General features: G+C 41.8%; 1 protein-coding gene, 1 non-coding gene and 2 pseudogenes across 14 annotated transcripts in view; all 4 read right to left on the bottom strand.

The window, feature by feature from the left end:
- USP34 (ubiquitin specific peptidase 34) overlaps window positions 1-24,708 on the bottom strand; it is a 288,078-nt gene that overhangs the window by 225,087 nt on the left and 38,283 nt on the right. For all 13 annotated transcript variants that reach the window (XR_012422341.1, XR_012422342.1, XR_012422343.1 and 10 more), the window contains exon 2: window positions 12,028-12,115. Coding sequence is in view for 8 of the 13 variants with exons in the window: in XM_045369231.3 (XP_045225166.2) it covers window positions 12,028-12,115 (88 nt within the window). In the remaining 5 variants the exon portion in view is untranslated. The remainder of the gene's footprint in view (window positions 1-12,027; window positions 12,116-24,708) is intronic.
- LOC135966910 (alpha-endosulfine pseudogene) lies at window positions 1,523-2,311 on the bottom strand (annotated as a pseudogene).
- LOC123568499 (small nucleolar RNA SNORA70) lies at window positions 8,214-8,316 on the bottom strand (annotated as a pseudogene).
- Window positions 8,539-8,671, bottom strand: LOC123568498 (small nucleolar RNA SNORA70). Its single transcript, XR_006691873.1, has one exon. It is a non-coding gene; the product is annotated as a small nucleolar RNA SNORA70 (small nucleolar RNA).

The raw sequence follows: 24,708 nt of genomic DNA, 5'->3' as shown, positions 1-24,708 counted from the left end.
AATTAAAAAATAAAATAAAACAAAACAAAAATAAAAATAAAAATAAAATAAAATAAAAATGTTAGACAATGAGCATTAAACTGCTTGGTAATGGACCTAAAACTGATGATCTTCAAAGACAAAAATTACGTCAACAAATAACAAAAGAAACTGGGTCTGGGTCCTTCCAGACCCAAAATAAACAAGTTCAAAAGGAGTTGTGAGTCTCATGAGGGAACACACACGTACACAAATGTATGTATTTTTTAAATAACTGTATATTACGTAAATAATATTTTTCATTCTATTACACTCAATTCTGAGAAGTCTAGGCATGTGAATTCTCAATACAGCATTTCCCTCTGTATATCAATGGTTTCCAACCTTTTTGGCACCAGGGACCCGTTTTATGGAAGATAATTTCTCCCAGGACCCAGAGGACTTTGGGATGATTCAAGCACATTACATTTATTGTGCATGTTATAGTATCACACTGTAATATATAATGAAATAATTATACAACTCACCATAATGTAGCATTAGTGGGAGCCCTGAGCTTGTTTTCCTACAACTAGATGGTACCATCTGGGGGTGATAGGAGACAGCGATAGATCATCAAGCATTATATTCTCATGAGGAGTGTGCAACCTAGATCCCTCACATGCACAGTTCACAACAGGATTCACGCTCCTGTGAGAATCTGATGCTGCCACTGATCTGACAGGAGGTGGAGTTCAGGTGGTAATGTGAGCAATGGAGAATGGCTGTAAATACAGATGAAGCTTCACTCACTCTTCTGCCCTTCACCTCCTGCTGTGTGGCCCGGTTCCTAATTGGGTACCAGTGTGTGGCCCAGGGGCTGGGGACCCTTGCTGTACATTGTATCCAAAATGCAAGGCAGAAAGGTGTTTTAAATAAAAACATCACTTTCAGTCAAAACCAGCTTGAATTTTTTTTAGCTACAAGCTTCACGAAAACCAGCTTGATTTTACACATAAACTTACTTGTTCTCTATTCCAAATCCTACTACAAATATACTAAAGAACACTCTACAAAAATAGAAATAATGAAACAGAAGATGACAGCTATCAACACACTTTGAGTGACAGAAAAGGGAAAAATAGTAAGTAATTCAGAGTGAAAGAAATAAAGTTCTTTTTTTGGGGGGGGTGTTTTCATGGGTTTTTGTTTTGTTTATTTCAAATACTGAAAAAGTCCTTTGGGCTCTGTGGGGTTCCCCATGCTTATGGCTCCTTTCTCCCACACTCACCGCTCCCCACAGCAAATCTATTTCAAGGACAGTACTTTTTAAAATGATTAACGTTGAGTTCTCAACTAGCTCTGCAGAACCAGAGGAGCTGTGTGCATCTGTCTGTACAGATGGAGTTTCTTTCATCTGACACCAGGTCTCCAACCACACTGAAACAAGACATTTATCTACAGAGCTCAACTAGAACTCCTCTTCATTAGTCCACTCCACTTCCTTCCCCTCACACCTACCCCACACCAGCCACGTGGTTAAGAAGGATAGTCAGGAATGTTTTTTTTACTAACTCCAAGCCCTAATTCATATTCCTCCGTATCTCCCACCCCCACCCCCAGAATTTCATTGAGATTTCTCCCAATTGTTATTTGGAAAAAAGGTAAAACAAAAAAGGTTCAAGGTCTTGGTGCTCAGCCCAAGGGGCTCCACGTGCCAGGGACACCAACGTGCAAGGGCTGCTGCCTCTCCAGCCCGCACCCGAGCCACCTCCTGACCCCTGGCTGCAAAAGCAAGAAGGGGCAGGAGCCAGCACAGGACCCAGGTGTGGGGCAGGGGGGAGGGGGGCAGCATCTCAGGATCTGGCGGAGCCACAGGCAGCATCGTTCAACTTGGCCACCCGCAAGCTTGCTGGTGACGAGCAAGGACTTTCTCTGGGGCAGATCCTGTGGGTTGGGGATGTGGTCACCAGTCACCAGGTTCTTATCTGGTCCTGTACGGGGCAGCTGCTTATTCTTCATCTCGGCTTTGGCCATGTTGTAGCCTCCTGAGTCAAATTACTTTTGCCCTTTCTGGAGTCTCTTCATGAGGAAGTCGGAGCCTCCAGGCTTATGTCCTAGGCTTGGGTATTTGGCCTTTAGCTTTGCCTCTTCAGCTCTCTCAGGGAGAATACCTTCTTTCTCCTGCGTGTCCCGCTTCTCCTTGCCGATCTCCTCCGCAGGGTTCTCTTCTTCTTTCTGGGACATGGCGGGACCGGGACTGGAGTGTAGGGGGCCCGGGAAGGCAATTAGAGAAGAGAACGGGGAGGGGAAACGGGGACAACCTGCGCTGCTGCTTCGGCTCCTGCCACTCGAAAGGAATAAACTTCTAACTAGCTAAGAAAGAGATTTACAAAGAAAAAGAAAAATCAGCCCCACAGGTCAAGGCTGCAGTGAGCTAGACTATGCCACTGCACTCCAGCCCAGTGACAGATCGAGACGCTGTCTGGAAAAAGAAAAGAAAGGGAAAAAAACTGAAAGCAAGATAAGTGAAATATATGACTTAAATGGTAAACCTCCTCAAGTACCTTTCCTATCTGGTACCCCAACCACCAGACTAACATATCGCAAAGCCAAAGATTGAAAGATACTTCTTTTAAATGTCTTTTTGTAGCTCTTTCCAAGTTTATTTCTTTCACTCTGAGTTACTATTTGTCCCTTTTCTGTCATCCAAACTACGCTGATAGTTGTCATCTTTCGTCCCATGCTTTCTGTCCTAGAGTGTTCTTAGTTTAGTGTATTTGTGGTGGGGTTTGGAATAGAAAAAGCCCATTTAGCCCCAACAAGAAAGCCTACTCACCAATTAACCATCATACAGTGGTGGCCAACATCTGAGATGCCCTGACCACAGAGACCTTCAAATTCACTGTTTAGTACTCCTCTCATAACCAAGAAAGAATAACAATAATAAGATTTGCAAGAAAAAATTTATCTGCCTTTGGATCACCAAAGGCATATAAAAACAAACAGTAAGGTGACGCGGTGGCTCATGCCTGTAATCTCAACACTTTGGGAGATGAGGCGGGCAGATCACCTGAGGTCAGAAGTTTGAGACCAGCCTGACCAACATGGAGAAACCCTGTCTCTACTAAAAATACAAAATCTGCTGGGCATGGTGGTACATGCCTGTAATCCCAGCTACTTGGGAGGCTGAGGCAGGAGAACCACCTGAACCCAGGAGGCAGAGGTTGCAGTGAGCCAAGATCACGCTATTGCACTCCAGCCTGGGCAACAAGAGTGAAACTGTCTCAAAAAAAAAGAAAAAAAAAAAGAAAGGAAAAGAAATTTAGAGGAAATAGATAAAACACAAAAAGAAAAAAAAGACTTTAGCTGTAATTTATATCCTGAGAGATATAAGATATTAGATTACTGAAATAAGAATGAAATGTTATGAAAATATAAATTCAGATTACAAAACAGAGCATTTTTTTGGTCAGTGAGCCAAAATAATAACAAAATTCAGAGCACTGTAATAATGTACACAAATATATGTCATATACCTTTTTGCATATACATCATTTACAATTTAAAAACCAATTAAAATTATAGCAATTTGTAAAATTCAACAAAAGGTCCGCAAAAGGGAAAAATGAAATCTCCCACAAAATAGAAAAAAAAATATGAATAATGGAGAGAAAAGACTTGGTGCAATGGCTCACACCTGTAATCCCAGCACTTTAGGAGGCTAAGGTGGAATGACTGCTTGAACCCAGGAGTTCAAGACCAACCTGGGCAACATCACGAGACCTCCTCTCTACAATAAAAAAATATATTAGCTGAGTATAATGGCATATGCCTGTGGTCCCAGCTACTTGGGAGGCTGAGGTGGGAAAATCACTTGAGCCCAGGAAGTTGAGGCCACAGTCAGCCATAATCACGCCACTGCACTCCAACCTTAGCAACACAGCAATCCCATCTCAAAAAAAAAAAAAAAGGGGGGGTGAATATGAAAAGGAAGTAATCAAGAAGGGTACAATATCTCACTAATATAGTTCCAGGAAGTGAGAGCAATAAATACAGAATTAAGGAAATTATGAAATAAAATTTTCACAACCAAAAGGCCCACCAAAACAGACACAACATTGCTGAAGCTGAGGAGGGATACAGATCCTAAAAGCTTTCAGGGAGGGTGATAAAGAGTATCAAGGAGGCCGAGCGTGGTGGCTCATGCCTGTAAACCCAGCACTTTGGGAGGCTGAGGCAGGCGGATCACGAGGTCAGGAGATAGAGACCATCCATGGTGAAACCCCGACTCTACTAAAAATACAAAAATTAGCTGGGTGTGGTGGCATGTGCCTGTAGTTTAAGATACTCAGGAGGCTGAGGCAGGAGAATTGCTTGAACCTGGAAGGCGGAAGTTGCAGTGAGCCAAGATCACGCCATTGCACTCCAGCCTGGCAACAGAGCGAGACTCTGTCTCAAAAAAAATTTAAAAAGTAAAAAATAAAAAAAATAAAAGAGGCCAAGTGCAGTGGCTCACGCCTGTAATCCTAGCACTTTGGGAGGCCAAGGTGGGTGGATTGCCTGAGCTCAAGAGTTCGAGACCAGCCCAGACAACATGGTGAAACCCCGTCTCTACTAAAATACAAAAGAAATTAGCCAGGCGTGGCAGCGTGCGCCTGTAGTCCCAGCTATTCGGGAGGCTAAGGCAGGAGAACTGCTTGGACCCAGGAGGCGGAGGCTGCAGTGAGCCAAGATCACGTCACTGCACTCCAGCACTCCAGCCTGGGCTACAGAGTGAGACTCCGTCTCTACAAAAATAAATAAATAATTTTTAAAAACAAAAGAGTATCAAGGAAAAGCACAGAAATAAAAAGGGCTACTGCTTCTCCAAAGCAATACTGGAACCTAGAATACAATGGATCAATACTACCGAAATTCTGCAAGCAATTTTCCACCTATAATTCTGTATCCAATAAGACCTATCAGTAAGTATAAGGGTAGGAGAGACATTTCAGGTCTGGAAGGTCTAATAAACATTTGTCTCCCCATGTATCCTCTCTCAGAAAAGATGTCCTCCACAACAAGGAAGTAAACTAAAAAGATGACAAAATGGAATCCAGGAAACTTGGAGATCCAAGAAAGGAGATGTTACCAGAGGAGGGTACCCAGGTTCTTGGCGCTTTGAGCAAAGAATAGGACAAAAGCACAAACAAAGTGAGCAAAGAATAAAGCAACAAAAGCAGAGATTTGCTGAAAATGACAGTATACTCCACAGGGTGGGAACAGTCAGAGCAAGGGAGTCAAGGACCCAGTTACAGAATTTTCTGGGGTTTAAATACCCTCTAGAGGTTTCCTATTGGTTACTTGGTGTACACCCTACCTAAATGAAGTAGTGGCCCATGATCAGTCTGAAGTTACAAAGTTACACCCTATGCCAAAGACCAGTCAGAGGCTGAAGTTACAAAGCTATACTCCTATGCAGATGAAGACTTGGCCTGCCACCAGCGTAATTAGTTGCAGGAGGGGACCAATCAATGGTAATTTCAAATTTTCACCTGCCACACAGAAAAGTGTGGGGAGGTTGCAAAGTGGGTAGCCTCTGGTCCTTTTGCTACTCACGCATGGAATCTCAGGGTTTTCCTTTTCATTTAATTCTAGGAAGTCAGCGTGAATTGGTCTCAGATTCCCTGCCTCCAGACCCTAAAGTTCTCCTGCCTCAGAGACAAGCAAAATGAATTATAAGGATGAGATGTGAAGGGAAGGTAGTTTAGTAATTCTAGAAAGTAATCAATACTCTAGGGCTATGACCAGGGGTGGGGGGATAATAGATCACCTAATGACGCATAGTTTACGAGCGTTTGAGAAGAATAAAGTGATCCACACACAGAAAATTAACTGAATGAAAAAAGTAAACCAAGAAAGAGAGAACATGCAAGATATAAAATGAACTAGGGAACTTTTTTGGCTCATTGCTGAGCAACATTTTTATTTTTAGAACTACTCTAAGAACAGATGTAACTATACTGAGAGAATTGGAGAAGGTAAAAGAATGAAATCCTTATATATCATAAATGGAAGTTAATAGGTTACACCTAAAATTGATGTAGCAACAGCAATATAAGAAGAGTATTTCAGAATACTATATAAAGGTTAATATCAAAACCAGCCTGGTGTGGTGGCTCACGCCTGTAATCCCAGCACTTTGGGAGGCCAAGGCGGCCAGATCCCGAGGTCAGGAGATCAAGACCGTCCTGGCTAACACGGTGAAACCCCGTCTCTACTAAAAATACAAAAAATTAAGTGGGCCTGGTGGCAGGCGCATGTAGTCCCAGCTACTTAGGAGGCTGAGGCAGGAGAATGGTGTGAACCCGGGAGGCGGAGCTTGCAGTGAGCTGAGATCATGCCACTGCACTCCAACCTGGGGGACAGAGCGAGATTGTCTCAAAAAAAAAAACAACCAACCAACATCTGAAAAAGGTGAAGACAGAAAGAAGGGTGAGGAGACAGGGGACACAGGGACTTTTTTATTATAGGCATTTCCCTGCCAACTAATTTTTTTTTTTTTTAACTCTGTATTACTTATGTTGGTACACCAATATCATACATATTCTTCCACCATCTGAGCTTATCTTATTTTCTTCTCAGTCTCATTCCTGCCTGCTAAAAGTATCTAAGTAGAATTATATGCTGCCCACCTAAATAAAATGCACTTATGTTTTTGAAATGCAATGATAAAAATTTCTAAATGCCTCATATAAAATATGTAGCTTTCATTTTAAAATTAATACTAAGTCAACATTCATGAGGAATCTACATGTCAAAATAAAATTCTTTGCAGGTTAGGTTTTAGAATTCCATCTAGCAACAAATATTCCAATGGGTCTAATATCATTTCCCTAGCCTAGTTCTGCTGAAAGCATGAAAGGATTCTGCTGAAAGCATGAAAGGACTATTACTCTACAGTATTCAACCTCACCAAAAACTGTTTTATGTATCAGCTAATTTATGAAAAGCACTACTTTAAACGGCGGTCAGTATCAATAGTCCATTGGCCAAACAAATTTCTTGATGCCAAAATAAAAGGCAGAGCCTTAAAGAGTGAACCACATATGCGTACGCTGGCCAGGCGTGGTAGCTCATGCCTGTAATCCCAGCACTTTGGGAGGCCGAGAGCTTGCAGTGAGCCAAGATCACACCATTGTACTCCAGCCTGGGCAACAGCGAGACTCCGTCTCAAAAAAAAAAAACAAAAAGAGTGAACCACATACATTTAACCTATTTAAAAGCAATGGCTTCTAAAACTATTCTAAAAAATAAAATTTATTAAAACAATGAAAACATAAAAATAAAAGCTTCAAAGACTAAGCACAAATGACAAGTATAAAATGTACTACTTTTAGCCTGGAAACCTGACAGAGAACTTCACCCTGGCTGGCATCCAGAGTTCTTATACAGAAGAAATTCCTGAAATAAAGTTAAAGAGTTGATAGGTAGGAGATAATAAAGAGCTTTAAATACCTGCTAAGGAATATGGAATTTCCAAGATATAAACCTAACTCCATTTTGTAGTAAGCTTAAAACAAGCAAAACAACAACAACAACAACAACAACACTTACAACATGAGGAATTATGCTCTGTGGTAGCGGAGCTTCTGTCATACATGATATTCCTTTGCAGATGTGTATATGCCCTTTCCCTAATTTAGTCTTCAATTTATTCTCCTATTCCTTTCTCTTCCCATTTTCTGAGTTAGTTTTCCTCCTATTCCATTCCCAATCATTAAATTAACAAAATGATGATAATCTGGTAAACAAACATGTGTTATTAACCTCCCTAATCTTTTTTTTTTGGGGGGGGGGACAGCAAGTAGAATGTATTGGTGAGTATTAAGAGGCCGCAGCACAGTGGAAGCCCTCATGAGTGCAGGGCCAGCCACTTGTCCAGAGGGCCATGACTGGGGATGTACTTGAACCCACAGCCATCTAGGATGAGCGGCTTCTCAGCCACCATGTCTTCAAATTCATCGGCATTGAACTTGGTGAAGCCCCACTTCTTTGAGATGTGGATTTTCCAGCTGGGGAACCTGAACTTGGCCCTGCGCAGGGTCTCAATCACATGCTCCTTGTTCTGCAGCTTAGTGCAGGTGGACATAACTTGGCCAGCATGAACCCTGGACACAGTGCCCTGGGGCTTTGCAAAGACACCTCGCATGCCTGTTTGGAGCCTACATTGGGATAGCGCAAGGTCAGAAACATGAACATACATCTGAAAGGCCTGTCTCCAAGGTCCCTTAGAGCAACCCATACAACAAACAGGCTGCATATACTACCAAGGAAGCTGCCGTGGTTTTTTTTTTTTTTTTTTTTTTTTTTGAGACGGAGTCTAGCTCTGTCGCCCAGGCTGGAGTGCAGTGGCCAGATCTCAGCTCACTGCAAGCTCCGCCTCCCGGGTTTACGCCATTCTCCTGGCTCAGCCTCCCGAGTAGCTGGGACTACAGGTGCCTGCCACCTCGCCCGGCTAGTTTTTTGTATTTTTTAGTAGAGACAGGGTTTCACCGTGTTAACCAGGATGGTCTCGATCTGCTGACCTTGTGATCCGCCCGTCTCAGCCTCCCAAAGTGCTAGGATTACAGGCTTGAGCCACCGCGCCCGGCCGGAAGCTGCTGTTTGCAGCGACTGCACACTGGGGCCCCCATAAGGAAGGGAACTCAGTTGGCTTAATTGGCTGCAGGACCTCCGTCATGTTATAGCCAAAGTAGAGACAGCTATATGACTGTTAAACAGCACTTAAAAATGATGACACAGATAACACTTGATCACAGAGACTGACCACAGTTAACTGTACCTGAAATATCAGACCATAAAGTATACATATAGTAAAACCACATTTTTGTAAAATTTAAAACTGTACTGTTCGCAATCTCTCACACCATGGATATACACAAAAAGTTACAAGTTGTTACTCTGAATCGTGGCATGTTTTTGTATTTAACTTCGATTCTCTAGTTTATCAAAGTTTCTTTTCTTTCCCTACAATGACTGTATCATTTAAATAAGAGAAAAAATAGTATAAAATACTAAAATCTTTTTTGCGACATAGTCTTGCTCTATCCCCCAGGCTGGAGTACAGTGGCGTGATCTCAGCTCACTGCAACCTCTGCCTCCCAAGTTCAAATGATTCTCCTGCCTCAGGCTCCCGAGTAGCTGGGGTTACACATGAGCACCACCACACCTGGCTAATTTTTGTATTTTCAGTAGAGACGGGGTTTCATCATGTTGATCAGGCTGGTCTTGAACTCCTGAACTCAAGTGATCCACCTCCCTGGGCCTCCCGAAGTGCTGGGATTACAGGCATGAGCCATTACCCTGGGCCAAAAATCTTTACAATGCTTGTAAATATTGAATTATTGTTAACATACTTTTTTTTTTTTTTTTTTTTTTTTTAAGATGGAGTCTCACTCTACTGCCCAGGCTGGAATGCAGTGGCACAAATCTCAGCTCACTGCAACCTCCGTCTCTGGGTTCAAATGATTCTGATGCCTCAGCCTCCTGAGTAGCTGGGATTACTGGTACACACCACCACCCCTGGCTAATTTTGTATTTTTATTAGAGATGGGGTTTCACCATGTTGGTCAGGCTGGTCTTGAACTCCTGACCTCAGGTGATCCACTCATGTTGGCCTCTCAAAGTGCTGGGATTACACACAGAAGCAACCACACCTGGCCTACCATACTATTTTTGAAGTGAACATTCTCCATTATCTATATTGTAGTTAATACACTACAAAAACAATTTATGACCACTGATAATCTTATGAAAGCTTTTTTTCTTCAGGAAACTTATAAATAACATGTTGTATGAAATATCACGGGTTTATCAGCACGCTAAGGTTCACTTATGGACTCACCTGGTCCACGGCCCCCAAGTTAATGATGCCTTTTGGAGATTATACATGCTTTATTAGTACCTGTTTATCCCCTAATGAGAACCACAATCTTAATCTAGGCAACAATATTTTCTGAAGCTCAAGAAAATAATTTAGGGGAGGAAGAGAGGGAGATGAGAATAGACAAAAATTTTCACTACAAAGCACTGTGATCTAACTAATGTATTTTTACCTGTTCTCCCTTCTATCAGCACGAACAATTAAGAGTATAACATTCCACTTTTGTTACTACGAGCTAACAACTGTTCATACTTATTGACAGGTGAACAAAATTACAAATTATTCAATGTTCTCCAGCTTAGCTTTACATCTTAATTTGTATTTCATTTTGCAGAACAAATTTTAACAAATTTAATTAAAATAGGTGTTTATTAAGTCCTTTTAGCAAATACAGAGCTAAGCACTTTGTTTCCTTACAATGTCATTAAGACAGTAGTAGCTTTATTATTATTCTATTTCCACCAATGAGGAAGTGAGAGTTTATACAACTTAACTAATTTGTCATAATCACTCGTTCACAGGTGATGAAGCAGGACTAGAATCCTTGTCTATCTAGAGCCAAGGCCACTTTTTTTTTTTTTTTTTTTTTAAACAGAGATGGGGTCTCGCCCTGTAGCCCAGGCAGGTCTCGAACTCCTAGGCTCAAGTGATCCTCCACCTCACAGCCTCTCAAAGAGACAGGCACGGGCCGCCACAACCTGCCAGGCCACACTTTTCTTAATCACTACATTCTAGGACAACACGAGGTAAACCACAGGCTCTCTATGGTTTGGAGGCAAACACTTTGATATTCTAATAAGATCTAAGAATTACTGCCTAAAACTGCACATATGAAAACCTCCTTTATAATTTCATTGCCATCCACAGACTCTTGGTTAAAACTTCATAATACAGGGATTAAAAATAAGCTAGAATACAAGTCTATTAGGAATGAGAAAATATAACTCCCACCCCATCTCCACCAATAACTAGTGATGAGATTTTAGGAAAATGATTTTGTTTCTCTGGATTTCATTTTATTCAGTGGCAAACTTATAGATCCTGAAATCAGAAGTGTAGATTTTTTTTCCTAGTATAACATGTTGCCACCCTAGCTGTAGTTACAATAATTAAAACTCAAGATTATGACTCAGATGCAACATTTCTCAGCAAATCACTGTGGACTATTAAAGTTCACCTTCAATCATAAACATATTAGTATTATGTAATATTCATCCATTCCATCCATAATGCAACAGTAACCACTGCTAAATTTACTGAAATTCAGTGAGACTGAAAAAGAAATGCCAATAATGATGGTACAGAATGTTTACATAAAATCCACAAACTCTTTTGCAACAAGGGTATCTGCCAACTTTACTGAAAGAAGCAAAAAGGATATTACCGTAGAGCAAATGTTATTTGAAGCTAAACTATTCAGCTAAACTCTATGTTCAGCTAGACTGTATACCTCAGAACATTCATTTATGTATCACTGCATTTAACATGTTCACTGGCACACAATGCTTCAAACATTCTTATCCATTAAAATGTTTTAGAAAGACTAAGTTTAAACTAGGTAGGCACAGAAGTTAAAATAATGTTTATTTTCATTTGTTTATTCAAGGGAAAAAATTATTAGCAAAGACTAGTTAAAATCACACTGAGGAACAGGAATCCTTGTTATAAACTTCGATTATATTAACATTTGTTTTCCTAAAATTTTATTTCCTATAGTCTCAATAAATGTATTATTTAGAAACTGGTCTGATATACATAATTACAGAAAAGAAACAGATAGCAAGTGGCTTAAAAGTATCCCCTATCACAATGACTTTTCTAAGGATTAAGATTGTTACAAGCCTTTAGCTACACCATAAAAATTATTTAATCTCTCAAAACAGTTATTTTTCAGATTTTCTGTCACTCTCATATCCCTAAATAAGGAGGGGTCAAAGAAAGAAACTGTTATTTATGCCCATGTTTTAAAAACAGAATCATGATCGACCTCATGAGTAAAGATTTAATAAATACTGACAAACTGTCATTTAGTAACTAATGGTATCTAACCCAACATCCTAAAAAGAAAATGTGACAATAAAAATGGCAACTTATAACACAACTCACAAAAATTAGTCTTCAAAATACCTAAAGATGCATACCTCTGTGTCCAGGAATTGATATAAGTAAATATTTTGAGAGTATGTTCCTTTCTGAGCTGCAGTCCATCACCACCTTCTACATCTGATACTGAAATAAAAAAGAAATTTTAAAATTATTAATAATGCTAAACCAGTATTAAAGCCAATAAATAGTTCAAAATAAAGTCAAGAGTTACAAATGTAAACATTTCAGATAATCATTCTTTTGCTTCCAAAGAAAATAAGTCTACTTTTAATTAATAACTCATCTGAGCTTAAGAACAGATTTTTGACAGATGTAAGGGGTGAGGGGGCCGGTGAGACTTCGCCACTTATTCTGGGATTATCTCTCATCTCCAAAACCACCCTTCTGTTGTGATGCTGAGGCTGGGACCATGCAAGCTACATTTTTCATTTCCAGCTGTCTTCCTGTTAAGATCTTGTTCCTCCAGTGCCTATAGGGTACTAGAAGAAGGCAGGAGGAGAGACCAAGGACTTGTCAGCTTGCTGTATCTGAAAGCAGTAGCACTGATTCTAGCCTCCAGCTTAGTATTCCAAGAACCAGTCTCATGGCACTCCTCTCAGGTGTATCAGCAGTAGCCACAGAGCATACCTTCCTTGAAGTCATAGCTTCCTTCACACGGCCTTCCTCTTTTGATATAAGGAAGCTTGAGAGCATTCAGTTCTCATTAAAAGACCATTTCCCAAAATAATAAAAATTGAACATAATCATTCTCATAATTCCATCATTTTAATGCCTTTTACCTTCTTCGGCTGGTCCACACAGCTTTACAAAGTAGAAAACATAAGGGTCTTTGAAGCCACTAAAGCAATTATTATGTATGTACAAGAAAGCATTTTTGAGGCTTATCAGCTTTTTCACTGTTTCTTTATATGTTGCTAGTGTCTTCTCTTTAATCCCCAGAAATCTTGCCTGGATTTCTGCATCACATTAATGTGAGGAGAAATCCCCTATGAAGCAGTAAGATGTCCCACTATACTAATATTTTTCCTGTACCAAATACATACGAGGTTAGTTTACATTTAAAACACACACACACACCCCTTCTACTTAATCAGACTATATACACAATGTTAAGACTTACAGCACACTTCCTCAACTCAGCTCCAAAAATGCTGGTAAGCTGAACTAGGAGGTTGGAAGATTCCTCTCTGGTAATACTGATTAACCAAGAAGGGGTTTAAAAAAAATTACCTCGGCCAAGGAGAAAAGGAAAAGGCGTCAGGCCAAAATATATGTGGAACAGTCACAAGGTAGTAACACCTACACCCAAGACCAGGCTTTTGGGACCTAGATCACATCTGAAGCCCTGGAAGCCGTAGACACTACTGACCATCAGAGAGAAGACTCAGGCAACAAAGCCTATTAACTAGGACAGAATAAGATAAAGTGGGGGCCTAAGATGAAGCAACCACTACAAACAACCTCTGGCATCGTATGATTTCAGCAAGGTGAAGAAGGGATCACAGTACACTCTGTCAGTTTTCCTTCCCCAGCCTTAACAGTGCTTAAAAACACAGGGAAGAGTGGCTACAACCATCATATCCCTCTCTAACAAAAAACACACAGGGCACACATTCTGAAAAAAGTTTGTGTGGTCAGAAAACCACCCTCACCAGAGGCCCGCCTGGCAGCCTAACTGCTAAACAACAAAAACTTTCCATCTCATTCCATCCAACCCAGAACCTGAAAGGCAAGGGAAGGACATTTCATCAGACTAGAGTTCTCCAAACACACAGCTATCATCATACTCAATGGTGAAAGCCCGAAAGCTCTTCCTCTAAGATCAGGACCAAGATAAGGTGTCCACTTTAATAACTTCTATTCAACACAGTATTGGAAATTCTAGTCAGAGCAATTCAGTGAGGGAAAAAAATGGAAAGAATTCAAGTCACCTCTGTCCGCAGATAACACGAACCAACAGAAAACCCTAAGGATTACACAAAAAGAACTGTTAGAACTAACAGCCTGTAATCCTAGCACTTTAGAAGGCCAAGGCGGGCAGATTGTTTGAGCTTAGGAGGTCAAGACTAGCCTGAGCAGCATAGTGAAACCCCATCTCTACCAAAAATATAAACAATTAGCCAGGCACGGTGGTGCACACCTCTGGTCCCAGCTACTCAGGAGGCTGAGGCGGAAGGATTACTTGAACCTGGAAGGTTAAGGCTGCAGCGAGCCGAAAAAAATCAGTGGCTCCCATTAAACTGCAGTTTGGATTTCAGCATTCCAACCTAGGTAACAGAGTGAGACCTCCTCTCAAAGACAAACAAAAAACTAATAAATGAATTCAACAAAGTTACAGGATACAAATTCAAAACACAAAAAGCAGATACACTTTTGTCTTTTTAAATTTTTGGTTTTTTGAGACAGTCTCACTCTTTTGCCCAGGCTGGAGTGCAGTGACACAATCTTGGCTCACTGCAACCGCTGCCTCCCTGGTTCAAGCGATTCACCTGCCTCAGCCTCCTGAGTAGCTGGGATTACAGGCGCCCCACCATGCCTGGCTAGTTTTTGTATTTTGTAGAGACGGGGTTTCACCATGATGGCCAGGCCGATTTCGAACTCCTGATCATAAGTAATCCACCCACCTCAGTCTCCCAAAGTGCTGGGATTACAAGTCAGATGCATTTCTAATACACTAACAATGAACAATTTAAAAAGGAAATATTTTTAAAATTACATTTGAGTCAGCATCAAAAAGAAAAAAAAGAACAAGGAGGCAAAAGACTTGTTAACACTGAAAACTACAAAATGTTGCTAAAAGGAATTAAAGAAGATGCAAATAAATGGAAAGAAATCCCACATTCATGGGTTGGAAGACATTATATTGTTAAATATCGACACTACCTAAATTGATTTATGAATTAAAAGCAATCCCTATCAAAATCCCCAGTGAGGCCCAGCAGCTCACACCTCCGATCCTAGTGCTTTGGTAGGTCGAGGCAGGAAGACTGCTTGAGGCCAGGAATTCAAGACCAGCCCGGGCAACACAGCAAGGCACCATCTCTAAAAAAATATATTTTTTAAAAAATTAGCCAGGCATGGTGGCACACGCCTATAGTTCTAGCTACTCAGGACACTAAGGATAAGGTGGGAGAATGGCTTAAGCCCAGGAGTTCAACACTATAGTGAGATATGATCATGCCACTGCACTCCAGCATGAGCGACAGGGCAAAATACTGTCTCTTAAAAAACAACAAAAATAAATAAAATAAGTGTTCACAAGTTATGTGGAACTGGAACCATTGTGTACTCTTGCTGGGAATATAAAATGTTGCAGCTGCTGCGGAAAACAGTAGGACAGTTCCTTGAAAAATTAGAAACAATTACCATATGATCCAGCAACCCCACTGGTGAGCATATATACTGAAATGAATTGAAAGCATCATCTCCAAGAGATCTTTGCACCCTTATGTTCATAGCAGCATTATCTACAACAGCTAAGAGTTCAAAGCAACCCCAACGTCTACCAACGGATGAATGGATAAACAAAAAGTGGTATGTACATACAATGAAGTACAATTCATCCTTAAAAAGAAAATCCTGTTATACAGTACAATACAGATGAACCTTAAGGACATTAAACGAAGTGAAATAAGTCAGCATGAAAAGATATAAACAGTTATGCATTGCTTGATGATTAAAGACAATGATACATTCTGAAAAACATGTGACTGCATAGTTGCAAACATCACAGATTATACTTACACAAACCTAGATGACATAGGCTACTACGCTACATGCCTCTACTATATGGTGTACAAATATTCCATTGCTCCTAGGCTACAAACCTGTATGGCATGTAACTGTAATGAATACTCTAGGCCACTATAACACAATGGTAAGTATTTGTTTATCTAAACACATTTAAGCATAGAAAATGTAGAGTAAAAATACAGTATTATAACCTTAGGACCACTGTCCTACACTAGGTCCATCATTGACCAAAACATCATTACTGGGTGCATGACTGTACTTGTACAATTCAAGTGGTATGAGGTATTTAAAGTAGCCAAATTCACAGAAACAAAGGAGAAGGATGGTTGCCCAGAAATGGATTTCAGTTTTGTCACATGAAAAAGTTAGAGATTTGTTGCCCAAGAATGTTAACATTTCTAACACTACTCAACGATATACATAAAAATGATTAAGAAAAGACATTTTTGGTTCATGTCTGTAATCCCAACACTTTGGCAGGCCAAGGCAAGAGGATCGCTTGAGCCCAAAAATTCAACATCAGCCTGAACATGGCAAGACCCCTTCTCTATTGAAAAAAAAAAAAAAAAAAAAAAAAAAAAACCTAAATTTTATGTTCTATACTTTTTTACCACAATTAAAAATTTTTGCAATTATTCTTTAAAGGAGTTAGGGAAATCCAAACTGCAGTTTAATGGAAGCCACTGAATTTTTTTTGAGAGGGAGTCTCACTCTATCCCCCAGGGTAGAGTGCAATGGTGCGATCTAGACTCACTGCAACCTCTACCTCCCAGGTTCAAGTGATTCTCCTGCTGAGTAGCTGGGATTACAGTTGCATACCACCATGCCAGGCTAATTTTTCTATTTTTAGTAGAGACGGGGTTTCACCATGTTGGCCAGGCTGGTCTCAAACCCCTGACCTCGTGATCCACCCGCCTCAGCCTCCTGGGATTACAGGTGTGAGCCACTGCGCCTGGCTGCCACTGATTTTTTAGACTGAAAACAGGTGGGAGGCAGAGCAAGAACAGAAGGCTCCACTGATCATGCCCATGCCCCCACCAACAAAGATATCAAATTAAGATCTACACAGAAAAAACACCTTCATAAAAAACAAAAATCAGGTGAGTACTCACAGTACCTGGTTTTAACTGCATATCACTGAAAGAGGCAACGCACAGAGAAACAACAGACCTCAATTAGCAACTACACACACTTCCTGTTCCCCCATCCAGTAGCAAAGGCCTGGTGCCTAGAGCCTCTCAGTGCTGGGGGAGGGAGAACGCAGCAATTGCAAGCCATTGAACTCAGTGCTGTCCTGTTAAAGCAGAAAGGAAAACCAGACCAAACTCAGGTGACATGAACCCAGGGAGGGAGCATTTAAACCAACCCTAAGGCAGAGGGCAATTGCCGATCCCAGGGGTCCCAACTTGAGTTCCCATCAGCCTCACCACGGAGGGCTACAGCACTCCATGTTTCCAAGTAAACTTTTCGGCAGTCTAAGCCGTAAGGACTACAACTCTTATCCGATTCCCAGTAATGAATGAACTGGGCCCCAAAACAGTAGAGGTGGTGGGAAGGGGGATGGGAAGCAGGGAATGAGACATACTGAGACACCAGGTGGGGCTGCCAATGGAGTGCTGGCCATCACCCCTTCTCCTAGACAGGCTGCACAGCTCAGGGCTCCAAGAAAGATGCCTTCCCTCTGTCTTGCACCTTGGATATCAGCTCAGCCACAGCAAGACAGGGCGCCGCTCAGAGTCATGAGGTCCCCAATTCAGGGCCCTAGCTCCCAGACATTTCTACACACACCCTGGGCCAGAAGACAGGACCTAACAGCATTCATCACCTAACTGAAGAGCCCTTGGGCCCTGAATAACCAGTAGCGATATCCAAGTACTACACTGAAGGCCTCAGGTAAGCCTCTGAGACTTGATGCCTTCAGTGAGATTCAGCACATTACCAGCAGTGGTGGCTATGGGGCAAAACTCCTTCTACTTGAGAAAAGCAGAGGGAAAGAGTAAAGGGGATTTTGTCTTACAGCTTAGGTACTAGCACAAACACAGCGGGGTAGAGCACCAGTGGATTATTGGGTATCCCTAATTCTAAGACCTGACTCAAATGGTATTTCTGGACCTGCCCTGGGCCACAGGGGAGCCCACTGCCCTGAAGGGTGAGTCCCAGGTGACAGAGCATTCACGACAAGCTGACTTCAGAAACACTGGGCCTTAGGGGAACATCGGTGATAGCCTGGCAGTACTCCTTGTGGCCTGGGGGTGGCGGTGGCTATGAGGTGAGGTTCCTCTGCTTTTAGAAAAAGGAAGGAAGAGTGAGAAGTACCTCGTCTTGTGGTATGAATGCCAGCTCAGCCACAATACAAGAATATTGCTCTAGTCCCTTAACTCCCAGACAACAAACCTCTGGACCCACCTGGGGTCTAGACACCTTGCTGCCCTGAAGGAAGAATGCAGGTCTGGCTGGCTTTGCCAACTGCTGACTGCACAGCACCAGGGCCTTGAGCAAACAAGGGAGGTAGCCAGAGTGCAGTTACAGCAGGCCTTGGGTAAGACCCAGCACAATCCTAATTTCAAGACTGACCCAGCACAGTCACGGTGGTCACAGGGGTGCTTGTGTCACTCACTCCAACCCCAGCTTTACGTGGCTCATAACAGAGAGACTGTGTGTTTGGGAGAAGTATGGAAAGAGAACGAGAGTCTCAGCCCGGTAATCCACAGAATTACCCAGATCTTGTCCAAGACCATCAAGGTGATACCTGTATGAGTCTGCAAAAACCACAGAATTACTGGGCTTGGGGTACCCCTAAAGCAGATACAGCTTAGATCACAATACCCAAGTTCTTTCAAATACCTAGAAAGCCTTCCCAAGAACAGCTTCAAATAAGGCCAGACAGTGAAGCCTACAAAAAATACCTAACTCTTCAACACCCAGATACTCAAGAACATCTACTAGCATCAACACCATCCAGGAAAACATAACCTCACCAAATAAACTAAATAAGGCTTCAGGGACCAATCCTGGAGAAACAGATATGTGACCTTTCAGACAGGGAATTCAAAACAGCCGTGTTGAGCAAACTCAAAGAAATTCAAGATAACACAGAAGGAATACAGAATGCTAGCAGATAACTTTAACAAAGATTAAAACATGTAAAAAGACTCCAGCAGAAATTCTGGAGCTGAAAAATGCAATTGGCATACTAAAGAATGCATCAGTCTTTTGCAGCAGAATTGATGACAGAGAAGTAAGAATTACTGAGTTCAAACACAAGCTATCTGAAAACACACAAGTCAGAGGAGACAAAAGAAAAAGGAATTTCTAAAAATGAAGCATGCCTACGGGATCTAGAAAATAGACTCAAAAGGGCAAATCTAAAGAGTTTTTGGTGGCCAGGCGCAGTGACTGATGCCTGTAATCCCAGCACTTTGGGAGACTGAGGCAAGTGGCTCATCTGAGGTCACGAGTTTGAGATCAGCCTGGCCAACATAGTGTAACCCCGTCTCTACTAAGAATACAAAAGAAACTGGCCAGGCATGGCGGCACGTGCTGTGCCTGTAGTCCCAGCTACTTGGGAGGCTGAGGCAGAAGAATCGCTTGAACCCAGGAAGCAGACGTTGCAGTGAGCCGTGATCACGCCACTGCACTCCAGCCTGAGCAACAAGAGCAAAACTTTGTCTCAAAAGAAAAAAGAAAAAACCCTCCCAAATATTAAATGAATAAAGGCAAAAATGTTATTTTTGAGTACATGATTTCCTAATGATTCTCAAAAAAAAAAAAAAAAAAGCAAATATTAAATCACTTACTGAAAACTGGTTAACAAAGGGAAAAATCAGCCATTTATCCTGACTCTCATAGTAAATGAAAGTAATGAAACAGGTAATAAAAGCAAGTTTCTCCTGATACAGATAGTCCACCTAATCAAAGAAAAAAGTGACAGGATTAGTTTTGTAACTGTTAATGTAATAAAAGCCCTAGGCAATGGCTGCTTGCATTATAAAACAAGCATAACTATGACATTAAGTGACACTCCAACCCCATGGAAGAACACAACACAACCTATGAAACAGTCTTGCCAAGAAATTTAACCTGAATCTGATCAAGCCTCTAGATCTAATAATAAAAGTATGGAAATAGAAATGACAAAGCATATTAAATAATTGCACAAGGATAAAATCTGCAAAATCCAGATGGGAAATCTTATGCACTAAATAAGCCATGGAATGAGCAGCTTCTGTAACAAATAAAAAGGCAGAAAGAGGGGAACCTAGAAATTAAAACAGACTTAGGAAAAAAATATGCTATGCCAATTCAGAGGTAACTCCTAGGAAGTGAGGCTTGAAAATAAAGAGAGAAAAGAATTATGTATTAAAACAGTAATAATAACCAACAGAGACATCAGTGGCTACGAACTACAGGGCAGCCAGAATTCACAGAATTAGTTCAGACAGGTAGCCAACAAACAAAACACAAAGAGCAAAACAAAATAATAATTTTACTCACACTAGAAACAAACTAAATTTCCATTAGAGTGGATTGAGTTTAAAAATAAATAAATAAATAAATAAAAAGGATGCACTTTGGGAGGCCAAGGCAGGAGGACTGCTTAAGGCTAGGAGTTCTAGACCAGCCTGGGCAATGGTATAAGACACTATCTCTACAAAGCAAATTTTAAAATTAGCTGGGTGTGGTAGCATGCGCCTGTAGTCCCAGCTATCCAGGAGGCTGAGGTGAATGGGTTGCTTAAGAGCAAGCAGTCAAGACTGCAGTGAGCCGTAATGGCATCACATATGACAGGTAACAGAGCAAGACTACCTCAAAAAAAGTTATCGTATATATGCCAACATATGGAATTCTATTCAACAGTAAAAAGAAACCGACTACTGATGCACCAATAAGCAACATGGATGACATCTAACCGTATGCTAAGTAAAAAGAGTATCAACCAGATGTAAGTAGTACATAAAGTTTATTTCCAGCTGGGCACAGTGGCTCATGCCTGTAATCCCAGCACTTTGGGAGGCCGAGGCTGGCAGATCACCTGAGGTCAGGAGTTCAAGACCAGTTTGGCCAACATGGTAAAACCCCATCTCCACTAAAATTTTGTATTTGTAAAAATACAAAAATTAGGCTGGGCGCAGTGGCTCACGCCTGTAATCCCAACAATTTGGGGGGCCGAGGCAGGTAGATTACGAGGTCAGGAGATCAAGACCATCCTGGCTAACATGGTGAACCCCGTCTCTACTAAAAATACAAAATATTAGCTGGGCATGGTGGCGAGCGCCTGTATTCCCAGCTACTCTGGAGGCTGAGGCAGGAGAATGGCATGAACCCGGGAGGCGGAGCTTGCAGTGAGCCGAGATCGTGCCACTGCACTCCAGCCTGGGCGATAGAGCAAGACTCCATCAAAAAAAATACAAAAATTAGCCAGGCACGTTAGTACATGCCTGTAATCCCGGCTACTCGGGAGGCTGAGGCAGGAGAATCACTTGAACCCAGGAGGCAGAGGTTGCAATGAGCCAGGATCGTGCCATTGCACTCCAGTCTGGGTGGCAGAGGAAGACTGCCTCAAAAAACAGTAATAATAAAATAAATTTAAAAATAAAGCTTAGGCCGGGCGCGGTGGCTCAAGCCTGTAATCCCAGTACTTTGGGAGGCCGAGGCGGGTGGATCACGAAGTCAGGAGATCGAGACCATCCTGGCTAACATGGTGAAACCCCGTCTCTACTAAAAATACAAAAAACTAGCCAGGCGTGGTGGCGGGCGCCTGTAGTCCCAGCTACTCGGAGGCTGAGGCAGGAGAATGGCGTAAACCTGGGAGGCGGAGCTTGCAGTGAGCCGAGATCGCGCCACTGCACTCCAGCCTGGGTGACACAGCGAGACTCCGTCTCAAAAAAAAAAAATAAAATAAAAAATAAAAAAATAAAGCTTATGTGACAAAGCACATCAGCAGTTACAACAATGCAGACTTGGTGGTGGGGCTGATTACAAAGAGGCATGACGAATAATTGGGTGATGGAAACGTTCGATTGTGGTGGTTCTTACATGAGTCTATACATTTGTCAAAATGAATAAAAACATACCCTTACAATAGACTAACCTTATTGTATGTAAATTAGATAACAATTTAGTTGATTTAATTTTTTAAAATCAGCATTTCTAATAGGTCTCATGTGAATCTTGATTCAAATTGTGAAGGAAAAGTTAGAATTTTTTAAAACTGAGAATATAAGGGAACTTGAATGCCAACTATTTCATATTAAGAAATTACTCTTTGGGAGACCGAGGCAAGAGATCCCTTGAGGCCAGGAGTTCAAGACCACCCTGGGCAACCCCTTCACTACAAAAAATAAAATAATTAACTGGGCATGGTAGTGCAAGCCTGTAATCTCAGCTACTTGGGAGGCTGAGAAGAGAGGATGACTAGAGCCCAGGAGTTTGAGGCTCATAGTGAGCTATGATCGTGCGCCCCTACACTGAAGCCTGGGCAACAAGACCCTTACTCTTTAAAAAAAGAAAAATTGAAAAGAAATGAAACAAAACAAAAAGAAAACTAATTTACACAACTAGACACTAGAAAGGGTAGAGAAGAGGAATGTAGGGAAAGACTGGTTAATGAACAGAGAATTATACCTAGCCAGGAGGAACACACTGTACTGTTTTATAGTACTGCAGGATGACTTTTTGTTGTTGTTGTTCTTCGGAGCTTTATCAGGTTTTTGTTTGTTTAGAGAAGAGATTTAGCTGTCACTCAGGCTGGAGTGCAGTGGCACAATCACAGATCAGGTCACTGCAGCCTGGACCTCCTGGGCTCTAACAATCCCCTTGCCTCAGCCTCCCAAGTAGCTGAGACTACAGGCGCATTGCACCACATCCAACTAATTATTAAACTTTTTTAGAGACAGAGTCTTGCTGTGCTGCCCACACTGGTCTTTAACTTCTGGCCTCAAGTGGTCCTTCTGCCTCAGCCACCCAAAGCACCGGGATTATATACGAGTCACTAACCCTGGCTTTAGGATTACTATAGTTAATAACTTATTTGATATTTTTAAATAGCTAGCAGAGGCCAGGCGTGGTGGCTCACACCTGTAATCCCAGCACTCTGGGAGGCCAAGGCAGGTGGAACACCTGAGGTTAGAAGTTCGAGACCAGTCTGGCCAACATGGTGAAACTTCATCTCTACTAAAAATGCAAAACCTTAGCCAGGCATGGTGGTGGGCACCTGTAATCCCAGCTACTTGGGAGACTGAGGCAGGAGACTCAGTGGAACCTGGGAGGCGGAGGTTGCAGTGAGCTGAAATCGCACCATTGCACTCCAGCCTGGGCAACAAGAGCAAGACTCCATCTCAAAAAAAATAGATAAATAAATAGCAGAGAATTTTGAATGTTCCCAACACGAAGAATGATAAATGTTTGAGACAACAGTAATTACCCCAGTTTGATCATTACACACCATATAAAGGTACTGAAATAGCATGCTGTACCCTATAAATATGTATAAGAATTACATGTCAATTTAAAATAACAAAAAACAGGCCATGGCCAGGGGTAGCAGCTCACGCCTGTAATCACAGCACTTTGGGAGGCCAACGCAGGATTTGCTTGGGCCCAGATGTTTGAGACTAGCCTAGGCAACGTAGCGAGACCCCACCGTTTTTCAATTAAAAAAAAAAAGACATGGAATGTGGTGACATTTTCTTGTAATCCTAGCACTTTGAGCTGCCAAGGTGGGCAGATGGCTTGAATTCAGGCGTTCAAGACTAGCCTGGACAACATGACAAAGCCCCATCTCTACAAAAAAAAGAAAAAGACAAAAATTAGCTGGGCGTAGTATCCCGTACCTATAGGGATGCTGAGGTGGGCAGACAGCTTGAGCCCCAGGAAGTCAAGGCTGCAGTGAGCCAAGATCACGCCACTGCACTCCAGCCTAGGCGACAGAGTGAGACCTTGTCTCGTAAATACATAAACAAAGCTGGGCACAGTGGTGTGTGTGTGTGTGTGTGTGTCTCTAGTTCCAACTATTCAGGAGGCTTAGGTGAGAGGATTGTTTGAGCTCAAGAGTTCTAGGCCAGCCTGGGCAACACAGCAAGACCCCATCTTCAAAAATAAAATTTAAAAATGTTAAATGGTTATTTTAATATATTTAAATATATACAGAAAATATATAACACCTGGATTTACTTCAAACTAATCCAGTGGGTGGGAGAGAGAAAAGCGGTAAGGCACAGGTGAAAAAAAAACTACCCATGAGTTGGTAAATGTTGACTGGGTGATGGGTACATAAGTGTTCACTGCCCATAAACTTTCCCACTTCTGCACATGACTCTAGATATCTAAAATTTTCTACAATGACCAGAGAACTGAAAAACAAGACCACACACCACATAGCCAGAAACAAGGGTGAAAATAAGACACTAAAACAGAAGATTAAGGTATTAGTTATAACAGGTAATATATTCAAGATATTAGATGATAAGCTGAAGAATTTCAGCAAAGTTATGAAGAATATTAAAAAAGAATCAGGGAGACTGACTAGAGACACCTGGCATTCATCCTACACACAAGAAAGGACAAAGGTTAACAAACAGCTAAGATCTGACAGGCGTGTCAGAGAGACCATCTGAGTGCAGTTGGGGAATGGAGACACACCAGTTGGTGACCAAGTCCAGGAAGGCAGTATGGAAGCATCCAGCCTCTGCAGTCCCATCTCCCCTTGCCCAGATGGGATCTGCTTGCGGTCAGCAGGAACTTCCTGATGCAGGGAAAAGGCAAGCAGAAGATCCCTCACCAGCACTCCCATTACCACCACAAACACCTACAATCCTTACAAGAGGCGAATCTGGCCAGGTGCAGTGGCTCATGCCTGTAATCCCAGCACTTCGAGAAGCCAAGGCAGTCTGATGATCACTTGAGGTCATGAGTTCAAGACTACCCTGGCGAAGAAGGTAAAACCCCATCTCTACTAAAAATAT

Source organism: Macaca fascicularis, chromosome 13 (genome assembly GCF_037993035.2).
Source record: "Macaca fascicularis isolate 582-1 chromosome 13, T2T-MFA8v1.1".
Taxonomy (NCBI): domain Eukaryota; kingdom Metazoa; phylum Chordata; class Mammalia; order Primates; family Cercopithecidae; genus Macaca; species Macaca fascicularis.
Note: the sequence above shows the minus strand (reverse complement) of the source record. Positions and strands in the feature narration are given on the sequence as shown.